This window comes from Marmota marmota, unplaced genomic scaffold, assembly GCF_001458135.2.
Source record: "Marmota marmota marmota unplaced genomic scaffold, marMar, whole genome shotgun sequence".
NCBI lineage: Eukaryota > Metazoa > Chordata > Mammalia > Rodentia > Sciuridae > Marmota > Marmota marmota.
In genome coordinates this window covers 21050271-21067859 of record NW_026000185.1, presented here as the reverse complement: position 1 = coordinate 21067859, position 17589 = coordinate 21050271, and the positions used below count along the sequence as shown (strand labels likewise).

At 44.3% G+C, this 17589-nt stretch overlaps 1 protein-coding gene and 1 long non-coding RNA gene across 2 annotated transcripts in view; one reads left to right on the top strand and one right to left on the bottom strand.

Moving 5' to 3' along the window:
• LOC107146953 overlaps nucleotides 1-8042 on the bottom strand; it is a 16107-nt gene extending 8065 nt beyond the window's left edge. The window contains exon 1 of the long non-coding RNA XR_001504095.1: nucleotides 7782-8042. This is a non-coding gene — a long non-coding RNA (uncharacterized LOC107146953). The remainder of the gene's footprint in view (nucleotides 1-7781) is intronic.
• Nucleotides 4479-10469, top strand: LOC107146951 (zinc finger protein 689). The gene is made up of 3 exons (XM_015491302.2): nucleotides 4479-5208; nucleotides 5401-5514; nucleotides 7156-10469. The coding sequence occupies exons 1-3, from the start codon at nucleotides 5004-5006 to the stop codon at nucleotides 8331-8333; spliced, it is 1497 nt and encodes a 498-aa protein (XP_015346788.1). The 5' UTR covers nucleotides 4479-5003; the 3' UTR covers nucleotides 8334-10469.
• Nucleotides 10470-17589: the final 7120 nt, after the last annotated feature.

Here is a 17589-nt window from a genome sequence, read left to right as displayed (position 1 = left end):
TTTTTTTTTTTTTTTTTGCTGAGTACCCACAGTATTGCTGTCCAATCAAGCTTTTGTCAACCTTAGGCATGTTCTGCATTGGTGCTGTCCCCCAGAGCAGCCACTGGCCACATGTGGTTATTTAGCATTTGAAATGTGGCTAGTGTGCCTAAGGAATGAATGTTTACTTTTGATTAATAAAAGCCTTTTCTGATTGGCCTCAGCTTGACACTAGAAGCATCACAGAACTGCCTATTTCTTATTCTAAGTATGTGCGTGCGTGCACGCGTGCATGCGCATACTAAGCATGTGCTCTTATCACTGAGCTGCACATCCCCCCACCATAGAACTTACTTTTTTTTGTGGGGGGGGGGTACTAGGGATTGAGCCCAGGGCCTATGTAAGTTTGGCAGGTGCTCTATCACTGACTTACATCCCCATCCCTTTAAAAAATTTTTTTGAGACAGGGTCTTGCCAAGTTGCCCCAGCTGGTCTCAAACTTGTGATCCTCTTGTTTTATTTAGTGTCTTGAGTAGCTGGGGTTAGTTACAGTTGTGTGCCACCACACCTGGGTTCCCAAAATATTCTTTATGTAAAGAATTTGATGATTTGGCACCTAACAATTAGGATAAAAACTGTCTTTTTAAATTTGTTTTCTGTTCCTCCTAAGTTTTTTTTTTTTTAAATTTTTTAGAAGTCTGTTTCCATTGAAATGCCCATTTTTACTATCTTTAACCAGGGAAAGGTGCCAGCTTACCCCTGAAACAAATTCAGCCTTTCCTTATAAGAATACTATACAAGATTGGATGTCAGCAATAAGGAAGAATTCTAGAAAAGTGATGGTACTTTTGTCTGAAAATGGGAAGCTGCTGCCTTTGGTAGGTGGAGTTTCTCTGAATTTGAGATTTGCACATAGGTCCTACACCTTGAAAGAGCAGACAATCTTGTGTGCTGTTCTATCCTCACATATAGCTGCCCGATTCAAGAACACAGCTTTCAAAACACCCTATAATTTTCAGTTCAAATTCTCTTGTCTTGTGGAAAGCAAGAGAAAGAAGGTAGAAATAATCAAGAGACTTGATCCTCGGGCTGGAATGCACCCCAGAGGTAAAGCTCCTGAGTTCAATCCCCAGTACCACCGAAAGAAGAAGAAAAAATATAATCATCCTTACAAGGACTCTACAAGGTGAGTTTTGAATGATATCTATATTAGTGTGCCATGTATTTAGTTAAAACTCAACACCATTTAGTTATATTTTAAATTTTTTTCTTTTAGTTGCCAATGGACCTTTATTTATTTATATGCAGTGCTGAGAATTGAACCCAGTGCCTCACACATGCTAGGCAAGCGCTCTACCACTGAGCCACAACCCCCGCCCTAGTTTTATTTTTTGTGTGGCTTTTGATGTGTAGACTCTTGGGGTCTTCTGTAACCTTCTCTGCAATGGGCCATTTTACTTCAATAGGAGCCTTGCTTCACCTGATGCCCAGTGTGGATCCAGAAATTTATACAGAGGGAGAAGGGACTCTGCTCTCACACTAAGTCCTGGTTACTTCTTTCTCCAACAAGTTTCCCTATAATTAAGAGCATATGACTCTGCTTATCAATATCCCACCTTAGTGGGTTGGGGATATAACTCAGTTGGTAGAGTGCCTGCCTCACATACACAAGGCCTGGGTTCAATCCCCAGCACCACACACACCAAAAAAGATCCCACCTTAGTGGCTCCCACCAGGATGATGGCAAACCTTGCCAAACAGGGCTTGTGCAACCAAGAGCCAGGATAAGTTTGCACCATTAAGTTTGACCTGCCTTCCCACTGCATGGACGTGGGCAGAGGGCCCAGGACATTCTGACCTCCATATTTAATCTTTCTTTCCTTTCTTATTCAACTTCATCTTCTGGTTTAGTTGTGTATCAAGGCAAGCTGACTGCAGATTTTTTTTTTTTTTTTTTTTTTTGGTATTGGGAATTGGACTCAGGTGTGCTTTACTTTTGATCTACACTCCCAGCCCTTTTTATGTCTTATTTTGAGAGAAGTTCTTGTTAATTTGCTGAGGTTGCCCTTGAACTTGCAATCCTCCTGCCTCAGCCTCCCAAGTTGCTGGGATTATAGTATGTGCCACCATGCCTGGTGACTACAGAGAACTGATTCCTTCCCCACTTCCTTTCAAGTGAAATATCTGCTATTCATTTGCCTTTTTATTCCCTTAGCAGCCTACATTTACACTCATATTTTCCCAACTTAACTGTGTGTACACAGAAGGAGTAGTACAAACCTACCAGTTCAGCTTGCAAACTTCCTGAAACATTAGTAGGTCATATATTCCTATAAACTTATTTCAAAGCTTCCTAATACACAGGATGAAGTCCACTAATGTCAGGTGTCAACTAACCTTTTCAGTTTTACCACCACTGACTACATCAGAAAATATCATTATTCTCTTCATACCTAGAACTTTCCTGAAGTCCTAGCTTTGTGCCATAGACCTTTGTAGCTATGATTCAACAGTTTATTCAATAAATGTCTATTGAGCACCACAGTCCTCCCTAAATCCCACACCTTCATAGGCCAAATTCATCATACCTGATGAATCAATCTGGAAAGAAAGAAGCATTGTTTGTTACTTATCCTGGCAACTCTGATATTCCATTAGTTCCCCTATTTAGTTCAACAAACAGCCACTTAGCCCTGAGCAAGAACTCAATTAATGTTTTTGGTTTTGACCTTTTTTTAATGGGGTCTCTGTTAACCAGGTTGGTCTTTGGTCTTAAAATGATCTCACATGATCCTCCCATCTCAGCCTCCTGAGTAGCTTGGATGATAGGTAAGCACCACAGCACTAGGCTGAGATGGCAGTAATTGCATTTATTTAGTTAATGCAGAATGTTAAGGGCAGGATTTTTTTTAATCACCTCTATTCAAATATCTTTCTCATAATTTCTTATTTTGTGATTCCTATTTTTACTTTATGAAGGCTAAAGGGTTACTGTTTTCACTACAGTAGGTGCTTTTAAATATTGATTACTGGATTAGAAAGATTTCTATGTTGCCAGCTAAGAGAGATGACAAATGGGCCAGGCACACAGGTGCACACCTGAAATCCCAGAGACTTGGGAGGCTGAGGCAGGAGGATCACAAATCTAGGTCAGCCTCAGCAACTTAGTGAGGCCCTAAGCATTTCAGTGAGACCCTGTCTCAAAATAAAAAGGGGCCAGGAGTTTGGTTCAGTAGCAAAATATCTGTGGGTTCAATCCCCACTACCAAAGAAAAAAAGAAAAGAGATGTGGTAAATGGTATATTCTCCTGCCCCCAGTATCCCTGGGTGATGGCATTGAGCTACAAAACTCTGTACCATAATGCACACAAATGGGAACTGATGGGAAATATGTGTGGCTTGTTCTCTCAACATTTGTGTGTGTGTGTGTGCGCGCGCGCGCGCGCGCACCTGCATGCCTTTTACATGTTTGTTGCATTCGGTTATTACTGGTTGTGAATTTGCTTCACTAGACTGTAAACTCCATTCAAAGCATAACCCATGAGTTATTTCTGTAATTTTGTCTCCCCTAACTGCCTAGCAGTATTCTATGAACAATGAACAAAAGTTGTTAGAATAATGTATGGAGATTAGGAAAAAGACCAAACCTGAGACCAAGAATTCAGACTGATTCCTGAGTTAGCAAGCAAATCAGGATAGTCAAGTGGTATGAATAAAAACCTTGTCAACCTCAGGTCTAATTTTGGTTCCCCTCCTCACTAGCGATATGATCCTGGAAACGCATATTCCCTCTTAAGAAATTTCTTTAAACTGGGATGATATCCATCAACTCACGAAAATGGCAGCAAAGGATAAAATGAGGCACCAAGTGGTGGCACACACCAGTAACCCCAGGAACTCCTGAGGCGGAGGTAGGAGAATTGCAAGTTGGAGACTAGCATCAGCAATTTATCTAGACCCTGGGGGTGTGGAAAAGCAACCCGGGTTCCATCATCTTTACGGTAAAAAATAAGTAAATAAAAAATAAATATTGGGCTGGGGATGTGGCTCAAGCGGTAGCACGCTCGCCTGGCATGCGTGCGGCCCGGGTTCGATCCTCAGCACCACATACAAACAAAGATGTTGTGTCCGCCGAAAACTAAAATAAATAAATAAATATTAAAAAAAAAAAAAAATTAAAAAATTAAAAAAGGCTAAGGATCTTTCTCAATGGTACAGCACGCCTGGGTTCAATCCCTAATACGGGGGGGGGGGGTAAAAAAAGAGGGAGAAGAGAAAGGAAGGAAGAAGGAAATGAAATGTTTAGTAGGGCGGGCGCGGTGGCCCACGCCCGTTTTCCCAAGATACAAGGGAGATTGAGGCAGGAGGATCCCAAATTCGAGACCAGCCTGGGCAACTTAGTGAGTCATAAATAAATAAACAAAAATAAAGGGCTAGGGGTTAGCTCAGTGATAGAGCACTTGGCTAGCTAGCATAAGAAAGGCCAAGGTTCTGAGTTCAATTTCTTTCAAACACTGCACTAATGGTCCAGCTTCCTGCCCTTATGCTTTCGTTGGCTTCGTTCAAACAGGCCGCCTTCCCCAGAAACCAATCAGAATGTTCGATCTTCAGTCGCGGGCCAATGAACAAGAGTAACAGGGAGACGGGGGTGAAAGGGCGTGAAGCCTAGTCTCGGCGCCATTGCACTTTAGGGCAAAAAGGTTAGGAAGCCGGCATGGCGCTCCGGTCAATAAAATCGATAGCTGGAAGCTGTCTATGTTACAGGCAAAGGCGGTGCAGTAGCAGCGCCGCCATTTTCCCCGAAGGCATCTTCCGGTGCCTTTCACCCAAGTTCGGGCAGGAGTTTCCTGAATAACAGCGAGGGGTTTCCGTTATCCCCGCAGGCGGCCGATTCTGATTCCCTCCGGGCCTTCCCGGCCACGCTCAGCCCCGGGCTGGCGGGGGCTCCTAAATCTTGGGGTTCGTCATCGCCCAGAGGTCCGGGCTGGGAAGGGAAAGGCCGTGGCGCGGGTTTCTCAGGTCCAATGGCGCCGCCTTCGGCTCCGCTCCCTGCTCGGGGACAAGGAGAGGCCGGACCTAGTCGGAGAAGGGGAAGGAGGCCAAGGGCCTTGAAGTTTGTGGACGTGGCCGTGTACTTCTCCCCTGAGGAGTGGGGGTATCTGCGGCCCGCGCAGAGGGCCCTGTACCGAGACGTGATGCGGGAGACTTACGGCCACCTGGGCGCGCTCGGTGAGGCCCGCCCCACTCCGCTTCCGCCGGGCCTAGAAGGGAAGAAGGAGTTTGGGGGCGGGGGCGGGCAGGGAGATCAGGGTCCTGTCCTGCGACCAGGTTTGTGTCAAGGGAGAGGGCAGACTGTCGGCAGCAGTAGCCGTCGGGTGGATTATCTGGGGATAGCCCTCTGACTTGGTTCTCCTTCTCCAGGATGTGCAGGTCCTAAGCCAGCCCTCATCTCCTGGCTGGAACGAAATACCGATGACTGGGAACCGGCTGCCCTAGATCCGCAAGAGTATCGGAGAGGATTAACAGTCCAGAGGAGTGAGTGAAAATGCCCACGGAGAGCCTGCAACCCTCCTATAGTGTTCTAGCCTCTAATGACTTAGTACTGAGTTTTGTTCTGGCTAGGGGTACCCATAATCCATTCTGTGTTGCTGCTACACTTTATTCATTTTCAGGGCGTCAGGTTGTTTGTTTGTTTGCTTTGCAGTGTTGGGAATTGAACCCAGGGCTTGGTGCATGCTACGCAAGTGATATACCTCTGAGCTACATCCTCAGCCCAGGGTCTTGTTTTTGATGGTATGGGGTTGGTCCACAAACAAAGATTATCAAGTCAATTTTCAAACTAACCACCTGCTGTACTCCATTGTGTGTGTGAATGATCAGTGAGCTTTTTAAAATAGCCACTCTCCTACCTCCTTCCCAGGATCCCTGTCGTGTCCTCCTTTAAATTGGACTCTGACCGAAACACCTTAAATTTCTGTTTTTGGGTTTGGTTGAAGGGAGCAAGGGACCTCATGGGGGAACACTGCCTGGGATGCAGCCCAATTCCCCCAACCCCCAGGTGGAGCCCAGGGTAGCAGGTGCTCCACCACTGAGCTACATCCCCAGCCCTTTTTATTGTAAGACAGGATCTTCTCAGTTACTGAAGACTCAAACTTGCAATCTTTCTGCCTCAGCATCTGGGAGTAACTAGGTTTACAGACATGCATTGCTTCATCCAGCCTCTTTATGCTTTTATGGCAGTGTGACCCTAAGTGGTGAAAAACATTTCTCCTCAAGATCAAGTAAGGCTCTGGTCAAGTCCATTCAGGTAGAAAGACCCCAGATCTGCCCACAGGGGTAGAAAGAACTGTTTGGGCTGGAGTTTCTGAGCCAGATTCTATAAGGCCACAGGTATTTCTTAAGATTTAGATCTGATCATATTTCCTTATTTAAAAACTTTCAGTTAGTTTTTACCAAGGTTATCAAATGGCTGTTGTTTATATCTAAGTCATTTGAGGAACTTGGTAACAAGTACAGATACCAACACCCCACCCCAGATGCCCTTATTCTCTCTTGTGAATGTCTATGAGTTTATATTTCTTTTTTAATAGCTCCATTGATTTGGATGTGCACCTAGATCTGTGAACCAGTGGGTAAAATATAGTCCAAGGACCTTATTAACAAGACTTACAGCACTGGATCTCAAAATGTGGTTCCAGAGTTCCAGATTAGCAGCATTACTTGAGAACATGTTAGAAATGCAAATTCTTAGACCCTTCCATAGTTTAGCTGAATCCAAAGTTGGCACAATAAAGTTTGAAAGCCATTAGTTAGAGGGTCTTATAACCCAGACACTGCCAGTTTACACCTCATTTATTTCCATTTCTGCCTAATACTCTTTTTTGGGGGGGAGGGGTACAGGGGATTGAACCCAGGAATATTTAACCACTGAGCCACATCCCCAGCCCTTTTTTTCTTTTTTTAATATTTATTTTTTGGTTGTAACTGAACACAATGTCTTTATTTTATTTATTTATTTTTATGTGGTGCTGAGGATCTAACCCAGGGCCTGGCTCATGCTAGGCGAGTGCTGTACCACTGAGTAGAGCCTCTGAGTCTATGGGTTTTATAACCTATAACACTGTAAGAACAAGAGCCCAGTATTTCTTAAATTAATTTTTCCCTGTGTCCCTGTAGAAACCAGAAAGAAGAATGGGGAGAAGGAAGCATTCCCACCTAAGGAGGCACCCAGAAAAGGCAAACGGGGACGGAGACCCAGCAAACCCCGATTGATTCCCAGGCAAACGTCTGGGGGCCCCATCTGCCCTGACTGTGGCTGTACCTTTCCTGATCACCCGGCCCTGGAAAGCCACAAATGTGCCCAGAATCTGAAAAAGCCTTACCCTTGCCCAGATTGCGGGCGCCGCTTTTCCTACCCATCCCTGCTGGTCAGTCACCGGCGGGCACACTCTGGTGAGTGCCCCTATGTTTGTGACCAGTGTGGCAAACGCTTCTCCCAGCGCAAGAACCTTTCTCAGCACCAGGTTATCCACACCGGGGAGAAGCCTTACCACTGCCCTGACTGTGGCCGCTGCTTCCGCAGGAGCCGGTCCTTAGCCAATCACCGGACCACACACACAGGCGAGAAGCCCCACCAGTGCCCTAGCTGTGGGCGTCGCTTTGCCTACCCCTCCCTGCTAGCCATCCACCAGCGCACACACACGGGAGAGAAGCCCTACACCTGCCTGGAATGCAACCGTCGCTTCCGCCAGCGCACCGCCCTAGTCATCCACCAGCGCATCCACACTGGTGAGAAGCCATACCCGTGTCCAGACTGTGAGCGCCGCTTCTCCTCCTCGTCTCGCCTGGTCAGCCACCGGCGCGTGCACTCTGGGGAGCGGCCCTACGCCTGTGAGCACTGTGAAGCCCGCTTCTCCCAGCGCAGTACACTGCTCCAGCACCAGCTCTTGCACACGGGAGAGAAGCCCTACCCTTGCCCTGATTGCGGCCGTGCCTTCCGGCGGAGTGGCTCCCTAGCCATTCATCGCAGCACGCACACCGAGGAGAAGCTGCATGCCTGTGACGACTGTGGCCGCCGCTTTGCCTACCCCTCGCTGCTGGCCAGTCACCGACGGGTACACTCGGGCGAGCGGCCCTATGCCTGTGACCTTTGCTCCAAGCGCTTTGCCCAGTGGAGCCATTTGGCTCAGCACCAACTGCTGCACACTGGGGAGAAGCCCTTCCCCTGCCTTGAGTGTGGCCGATGCTTCCGTCAGAGGTGGTCTTTGGCTGTCCACAAATGTAGCCCCAAGACCCAAAACTGTAGCCCTAGATCTGCTATAGGGGGGCCCAGCCAAAGGGGTAATGCGCTTTAGAATGGAAAGGAACTTGTACTTCCTTTCACTTCATGGAGGAATCCAGAGAGGAGTCGTCCTAGGTCACACAGGGCAAAGCAAGAACTAAAATCCAGGCCTTCTGCTTCACATACCTGACCTTTAGTGTATTCTACCACATTGGCTGCCTTACTGTATGTGTCTAAAACAGTCCCATTAGGAGAGGTGACATCATTTTGTTAAATTTTCCAAGCTACTCTATCCTAAAATAATTTATGTGAGCAGATCCCAGGGCTAAAAATCTTTTTCATCTATTTTGAGTGCTGTCGGTTTAGTTTGTGCATACAGGATTACCTGTCCCCTTGCATACTGTCAGGAAAATCCCATTTATAGGGAGCAGGACCTCTCATACTCTGCCTCTTTCTCCAAACAAGGCCAAAAAGCCCATTTTTTTCCACCACTCCTGCCAAGTGATCTACTGCTTGCTTGAAAACCCCCCTTGAGGTAGGGGGCTCACTACCTCACAAGGCAGGTCATTTTCTATATGGCAGTCCTTCAAATGACCTAGTTTCTTTTTCTTTTTACTTTCTTTTTGATACTGGGGATAGATACCAGGACAGTTTGCCACTTAGCTACATCCCTAGCACCTTTTATTTTGAGACAGGGTCTTCCTAAATTGCTGAGGCTGGCCTTGAACTTGAAATCTTCCTGCCTCAGGCTCCCTGAGTAGCAGGGATTACAGATGTAATCCCACTACCCCTGGCAAAGTTTGTTGAATCCTGTAGGCTGATCTCAAACTTGCAATTCTCACCCTCCTGAGTACTTGGAATTACAGGCTACTTCACTGTGCCTGACTTGGTCAATCACCCATTAAATCAGGGTTTCAATTTCCACTTGTGATCTTTCTCTAGTTTTTTTTCCCCCCCAGTATCCCTTTTAAAGGGTCATACAAAAATAAGGCAGTACCCATAGTGTATGCTCTATACCTCTTTTATGTATATATATTAGTTTCCAATGGGTCTTTATTTATTTACATGTGGTGTTGAGATTTGAACCCAGTGCCTCACATATGCTAGGCAAGCACTCTACCACTGAGTTACAACCCCAGCTCTACACCTTTGGTCTATACTTGTTTTAACAGCTCTAGGTTGATGAATCTGGGGGCAGCTGTGCTGTACCAGGGCTCTCCTGAGCTGCAGACCTCTAAATTTCCTTTCTTTCTAAATGGCATTTGATAAAGTTATCTGGTTCAAGTTGGTATGAGACATAAGCACACTAAGAATCGGGAGAAAGACTGATTTTTTTTTTTTTTAAATTGGGAATTTAACCTAGGGGCCAGGGTGCTTTACCACTGAACTATGTCCTCAGCCTGTTTTTTTTTTTTTTTTTTTTTTTTGAGACAGGGTCTTGGTAAAATTATTTAGGGCCTCACTAAACTGCTGAGGCTGACTTTGAACTTGTAATACTCAACTTTCAGAGTTGCTGGGATTACAGGCATGTACCACCATGTCCAGCAGAAAGACTAATCTGTGGTCTAGCAGGTAATAGGGAAAAATGGAACTGGCTTACTATACTTCATCTGGTGGACTTGGATTCACTCCAGGCAGTGGCTGAAAAATCCAGAACTGAGTCTTATTTCTCCCTGATTCTCATGAGAATCAGCACAGAACCTATGAGGCGTCAGTCAACATTTTTTCATAAACTAAATGAGTCCATTCAAGGAGGGTAGAAAGATAGATGACTGAACACAAAGAAGAGTCTTATGTAATGTCCATGCCCACCTCTCCTAATCTCCTAAGGGACCATGGCAGCAGTGTGTCTTAATTTTTGATGTCTCCACAGCACCCACCCGAGTAGGTAGGTGCACAGTAAAGCTTTATTAAATGTGAATGAGGCCTACCACTTTGCCTTGGGCAGCTGCACCAAATTGGAATTGCAAACATGACTCATTCCAACAGTTGGAATGGGTCTTTCTCCTACACTGGTTGTTTTTTCCTACAGTCCTGATCTTCGCTCCAGATTGGGGGAGCAGCTGGGAAACACAGTGTTTTGTAATTACCTCTGTTCAGGTCTTTAGCAAGTTGCATTGTAACTGTCTTGTTTCTCCTTGGATGATGAGCTGCCCAGTGGGCAGGGGTCATATCAGATTTGGACTCATTAAAATATTTGATGAATTAATTATGTTCATTGTGGAATTACTGTTTATAAAATGTAAATCTAATTCCTTAAGAAATCCACTGTTCCAATGGATATCCAGCCTTCCAGACCAGGAGACCTGCCCTGCCCTGCCCTAGCAGAGACCAACTGAAATGGCTGTTGAGTCCCTGTGTTAAAACCAGCTCTTTTCCTTACCTATTATCACCAGGCTTGTCCAAGTATTTCCTCATGTAGGAAGCTTATTTATGTTAGGGCTTGAATCCAGGGCTTATACTTGCTAGTCAAGTACTTAACCACTGAGCTGCACCTCCAACCCTTTTGTTTTTAACTTTAGACAGGCTTGCTTTCTTCCTCCCTAGCCTCCAGGGTAGCTGGGATCATAAAGCATGTGCTACCATGCCTGGTGGAACTTCCTTTGAGCCTGGATTGTAATTCACAAAACTTGGGATCCATCAATAGCTAAATTCCATCATGTGGTTTGTGGAGAGCTGAAAGAGTAACTTCCTAGACTCCCTAAGACACTTCTGTCCCAGGGTCCTTTCCAGCTGTGACCTGAACTTATTCAGCATGTGATCCTTCTAATAAATGTCTTTCTCTGTTTAAGATAGTTTGAGTTTCTCTTACTTGCAAGCAAAAGAATTAACTATATGGGTTAACCTCCCTTCTGCCTTCATGCCTATATGTAAACTGTAAATGAAAAAAATCACAGTGCTGTTGACAGAAGCCAGAATTCCTTTCCTGATCTCCAACCTCAATTGATTTTCTAGTATTTATATCTTCCAGATATTAACCACCAGTGAGTAAGTGTTGAACAGGAACTCCTTCATCCCGACTCTAAATTTGCTAGTATAAGTACCCAATCAGATTTACTTGCTTTCACATCATCTCAGGGCAAGTTCCTCATATGCAATGCTACTTGACATAGCTGTGCCTATTCCAAAGCTCAGACTTTACTCCATCTATTATTCTCTCTCTTCTTTAGATTTATAGTTTCAGAGTTCCTCTCATCACACACAGTCCAGCTCTATAAACACGCTAAGATCTGTCTTTAAAATATTAAAGAACTTTCCTCAGGCCTTTGTTTTCCTCTTCTATTTTCACCTAATTTCTCTTTCTTCCCCTCCTTATTCCTTCCTTTGGTTGAATTCAGGGATCTCTACTACCATGGTACATCCCCAGTCCTTTATATTTATTTATTTTTTAAAATTTGAGACAGGGCCTTGCAAAATTGCTGAGGCTGGTCTTGAATTTGTGATCCTCCTGCCTCACCCTCCCAAGTTGCTGGGGTTACAGGTGCGCACTATCACACTGGGCTTCACCTCAATTTCTTGCAGCAACAACCTAAACTCATGTGTCCACTTCTGGTTATTCTTTGACCTACTGTAATATTGTTAATTGATCAAGTTTTTGTTTTTCTGGTAGCAGGGATTGAACCCAGGGCTACTTGGCCACTGAGCCACATCCCCAGCCCTTTTTAAGATTTTTTTCAATTAGAGACAGGGTCTTACTAAGTTGTTTAGGGCCTTCTAAGTTGCTACTGCAGGCTCTGAACTTGCAGTTCTGCTGCCTCAGCCTCTTCTAGCCGCTGGGATTACAGGCATGCACCACCACACCTGGCTTGATTTGAGATTTTATGGTGTGCAATGTACTGTATTAAGCACTTGGTATGCATTCTAATCTTGCCGCAGTCTGGCTGGGCACAAATCACGAGCCACTGAAGCAGGAACAAACTTTATTTTTGAACTGCAGGAAAACACTTCACACAGCTCCTGGGGAATCCTCCAGAACGCCAGGCGGCTAGTCCAGGAACCCCCAGCTGGAAATATCTCTCCCGGAAATCCCTCCTCCTGCACTTCCCCAACCAATGGGAACTCTCGGGGAATCCCTGGAAATCCCCACAAGAACTCCAAAATAGTGCGAGAACTCAAAAGTTGCGGCAGAGGCGGATAGTAATGCCTCGCCTGTCAATCAATACTGTTGGCAAAATGCCAGGGGCCATACAGACTCAGCCGTGGCTCTCAGCATGATCTCATGTTTATAAGAACCCCATGAGGTAGGTGTTAGGCGATACTTCCCCATGGGTCCCTCATGTTCCTTCACATCCTGGTGAATATACCTAAAATGCAAGACTCTGCCCTCCACAAATTCTCACACTTAAGCTAATTCACTAACCTAGATAGAGCCTCTTAGTGAGATCCTATCTCAAAAAGACTAGGAATGTAGCTCAGTGGTACAGCACCCCTGGGTTCAATCCCCAGTACCACAAAATAAATATAACAAACATTTAAATAAATAAGCAAACAACTCTTAACGCAGGCCGTTTTCTCAGAGTTGTGTTTGTAGTAGGCAACCTTGAAGGATGGATAATGTCTCCAAATGGGGAAAAGAGCAGCTTACTCACCACTTAGTATAAAATATTAGGTCCCAAGCTCCTTGTTTTCCCCCTATAATTCAGTTTCCTGTATGCCTCACATCCATCTGATCCCCTCCATGTTGGCTCTGGGGGACTTGGGAGAATGCAAACAAGTAACCAAGGCATACGTGCTTGTGTTACTTGTGCCTTGAATTATAAGGTCTTTTTAAATCTCTGACCCAGATATCTCTTGTTTTCTACCAATATCCATGAAACAGTAACTAATTTATTAACTTGTAAGGAGACTTCAAATTCCAGACCTGATAGTAGATATTATTTTCTTTTAATATCCAATTGGATGGATAGATAGAAGAGATTCATTAGGGGAACTGGCTTATATGATAAGGAGGCTAAGAAGTCCAACCATAGGCCCTCTGCAAATTGGAGGCCATGGAATGCCAAAAGGGTGGCTCAGTCTCAGCCCTAAGGCATGAGAATATGGGGGAGGGGGTCACTGATGTAAGTCCTGAAGTCCAAAACTGGAGATCCTGGAATTCTAATACCCCAGGGCAGGAGGAAAGCATTTACCAATTCCAGGAGAAAGAGACCTTTGACTTTTTGTCCTCTCTGGGCCTCCAGCTGATTGGATAATGCCTACCCACAATGAGCATCGATCTTCCCCGCTTAGTTCATTCAGACCCACACACCAATCTCCTCTGGAACTCCCTTCAGACATGCCAAAAAATAATGCTTTAGCAGTTCTCTAGGCATTCCTTAATTCAGTGAAATTGACACCTAAAGTTAACCATCACAAGTCCAGCCCTTGCCAATTTGGTACCTCCCAATAAAGATAATATTGAGATAGTAGTTCTATCCAAGATTATGCAACTGTTTTGTATACAACAAAAAGTGCACTACTATCCCTTCCCTCAAAGGGAAAGTAAAGTCTTTGGGTAATGTTTACTCTTCTCCTGATATCTTTTATCTTAAATACTATGATATAAAATTAACAACCCTTAAGCACTGAAACAAATTCAACAAATCTTTTTTCATTTATTAATTTTTTGGTACTAGGAACTGAACTCAGGGGCACTTGATCACTGAGCCATATCCCCAGCCCTATTTTGTATTTTATTGAGACAGGGTCTCACTGAGTTGCTTAGCGCCTTGCTTTTGCCAAGGCTGGTTTTGAACTCTGGATCCTCCTGCCTCAGCCTCCTGAGCTGCTGGGATTACAGGTGTGCACCATTATGCTTGGCTCCAATAAATCTTACTGTTACACAATAAAATAAGAAAGGAATTGAAAACAAAGATACTGCTTAACATATGAAAACACACAAACATATTAACAGTGTAAGAAAATACTCTTTGATAATCACAGTCCTCATTTCTGAAACTAGTCACAATTTATATATTCCTCTAGGTGCTGGAATGTAAAGTTTCATAAATGTTCAGAAAGTGCTCTACCACTGAGCAATACCCCAGCCCCACAGCTACCCTCTACTACCATACTGTACTCCATTTACCTTCAATAAGCGCCTCAGCTAGTCATGTTTCTTACCTTCCTGAGTGGTCCAAACCTTCATTCTAGATGTCTTGGCCATTTATAGTCTTGCTTTGAATTGGGTTCTAATTTCCCCTTGATCTTAATCACAGGGCATAGTAATATTAGGAGACGCTTTAAAGGATTACCTACATTCCAGACATATTCTTCCTTACCTCCATTGTGGAGGACCAGTCAAACTTCCCCTTGGTAGTCTGGAAAGTGACCCTAGCCAACTTAACCTGTTGACTCAGAGGCATGAGGAGCCCAAAGTGACCTGATAGGTATCTTAACTTCCAGTTCAATGTGTCTCCTGGTGGAAGAATCCCCACTCTGGCATTAAGACCTCTAGGCCAGAAGAGCCTAATGTTACAAAAGCAGGAAGCAAAAAATTACTTGGTCACTACAGATAATGGTGAATTATGTCACTCCCATTTGTATCCCTTGGTTCCTGGATTTGTGAATCCTGGCTATGGGAGTACTATAGTACTATTACACAGTCCCCAGCTTATAATGACTCAACTTTCAATTTTTCAATTTTACAATGGTGTAAAAGCAGTATTATGAATTCAGTAGAATCCATACTTCAAGTTTCAAATATTGATCTTTTCCCAGGCTAGCAATGTGCAGTGTGATACCCTTGTCATAATGCTGGACAGTAGAAGCAAGTCATAGCTCCCAGTCAGCGACATGATCATGAAGGTAAACCAACTTGATTAGATCAAGTCTCTAATGATAGTACTGTGTTGCTAAGTCATGATATTTAGAAGGTTAATTATATTAAATGTACTTTCAATTTGATATTTTCAATTTACAATGGGTTTATTAGGATATAGCCCTATCGTAAGTCCAGAAGCCTCTATGTTGGATGCTGATCTGGAACAAACAAAGCCTTTAGAAGAATCTTGCCCCAGCCCTGCAAAGTATTGTCACTTACCTGGTGATGTGACCCTTCAAAGGGCCACTACTCCAGATGCTTTAGGATGATGAAGATCATGTTAAGACCAGTGAATCCACAAGCACGAGGCAATTATCTCACTTTTTTGGCTACAAAGTGTGTTCCTTGATCAAAACCAATGCTATGTGGAACACCATGATAGTGGATAAAGCACTCTGTGAATCCACAGATGTAGTTTTGGCAGAAACACTGTTTTGGCTGGATAGTCAGGGACTTGAAGGAACATGATTGGAAAACCAGTGACAAAGAATTTGACAGAAGTATGTAGATTGATCTTTCTAAGGCAAAGGATGTGGAGATATCTGTGTCCTGTGTGAATGCTCACCAAAGGATGACTTTTCGTAGTAATTAGGTGGATAGAATGAACTGTCTAATGGATACTAGTCAGTTTTTCTCCCCCAACTTTGTCATCACCAAATGGCCTTGTGAACCAAACGACCATGGTGGCAGGGATGAAGGTGTTATGCATGCACTAAGCAACATGGACTTCCATTTACCCAAGGCCAACCTGGCTATGTAACCAACTGAGTGCTCAATCTGCTGGTAGCAGTAATGAACATTGAATGCCTGATGTGACACTACCAGTCTCTGGGGTGACCAGTCAGCTAACTGGTGGCAGGTCGATTACACTGTACTGCTTCTGTTTTGGCAGGGGTAGTATTTTGTCATTACTGGAATAGACACTCCAGATATGATTTGCCTTCTGCACACAATTCAGAAGCAGAAACTATGAGATTTGGGGATATTTCTTTATGTAACTTCTTTGTTCCTTCAGGATCTGCTTGGGCCTGATCACATATGAATTTGATAATGGACTGCTTCTGTACATGCCCAGCTGTTACTGGAGTCCTGGGCCAGAGGCCAGACTCCAGGGGTTCCAAGAAACCAGGTCCAGCCACTTGTCCGGAGAACCAAACAGAAAAGATAATGGCGAAAAGCAGGAAAAGAACTTTAAACAATATGGCCATATTGAGACGGCAAAGTGAGGTCCATCATCTTAGCCCTGTCTTCAGTGTGCTGACAGAAGCTGTAAGTTTAAATAGAGGAAGAATAGAGGTGGGGTAAGAGGTATGCATAATTAAGCAGTCTTAGACTGTTGTCTGGGCTGATCACTATTTCAGTTTTGGTTCTGAGATGTGGTCTGGAGTTCTTACTGCTTGAGAAGATAATTTCTACTTGTTGCTCAGAATATTTATCTACCAGACTTGTCATCAAGTATAATTCAGTTCCCATGGAATGAAATGATTGTTCCTGTCCTGCTCAGGATGGCAGTCTCACAGTGGGGTAATTTGTCTATAAGGTTCTGTTGTTCCTGGAAGGTGTAGAACAATCACTGAAGATTTCTAGGCACCACTCCAGGAATCTGAAACAGGATGTTATGTAAGCTGACAGTTGCATGTCCCTGAAAATCTCATCTCAGGGGGGCAAACTGGTTAGGTAAACTTAGGGTTAATAGACCCTAAATTACTAGTTTTTAGGTCACTCCATAAATGATTAATATGCCTACATATAGAGCTAAGCAGGTACAAAGTTTAAGGTAATAAAAGAGATACAAGGCAGGGATGCCAAGCTTTATCCTGCTTTCAGTTACCTAATGGGCATCTACAGACTGAAGTAAATAGTCACTGCTTTTAGGAAAGGCAACTTCAAGTCCCTGTTGAACAACTTTCTTGGCTTGGTGGGTCAAATAACATCCAGTTCATGATGGGCAGTTCAGGTTGCATGGTAACTTGGTAGCCCATGGTCAAGCACTCAGTTTCTACCAAGGTCCAGTAGGCCAAGAGCTGTCTTTTAAAAGGAGAGTAGTTATCTGCAGATGATGGCAGGCTCTTGCTCCCAAGTCCTAAGGATCTGACTATAATTCACCCATAGAGACCCACCAAAGGATCCAAATAACTGGAGTCTGCCAGTAACACCTCAAGTGTTAGCAACAAGTACTATTGGATCTGCTGGATCCTATGGCTGAAGTGGCAGAGTAGCTTGCACAGCAGTTTGGACCTGTTGCAGCTGTCTCCAGTTCTCCACTTAAAACTAGTAATTTTTAGGTCACCTGATAGAAGGGCCACAGTAGCATATCAAAATGGGAAGAGTATTGCCTCCAAAATCCAAACTAGGCACTGAACCTTCTTCTCAGTTGTATAAACCCTTTGAAGGGATATCTTTTTTCTTTTTTTCTTTCTTTTGTAGTGCTGGGAATCAAACCCAGGGCCTCATGTGTTCCAGGACGCACCCTACAACTAAGCCACATTCTACGCCATTGGATCCCTAGAAATCTCACTGATGTAGA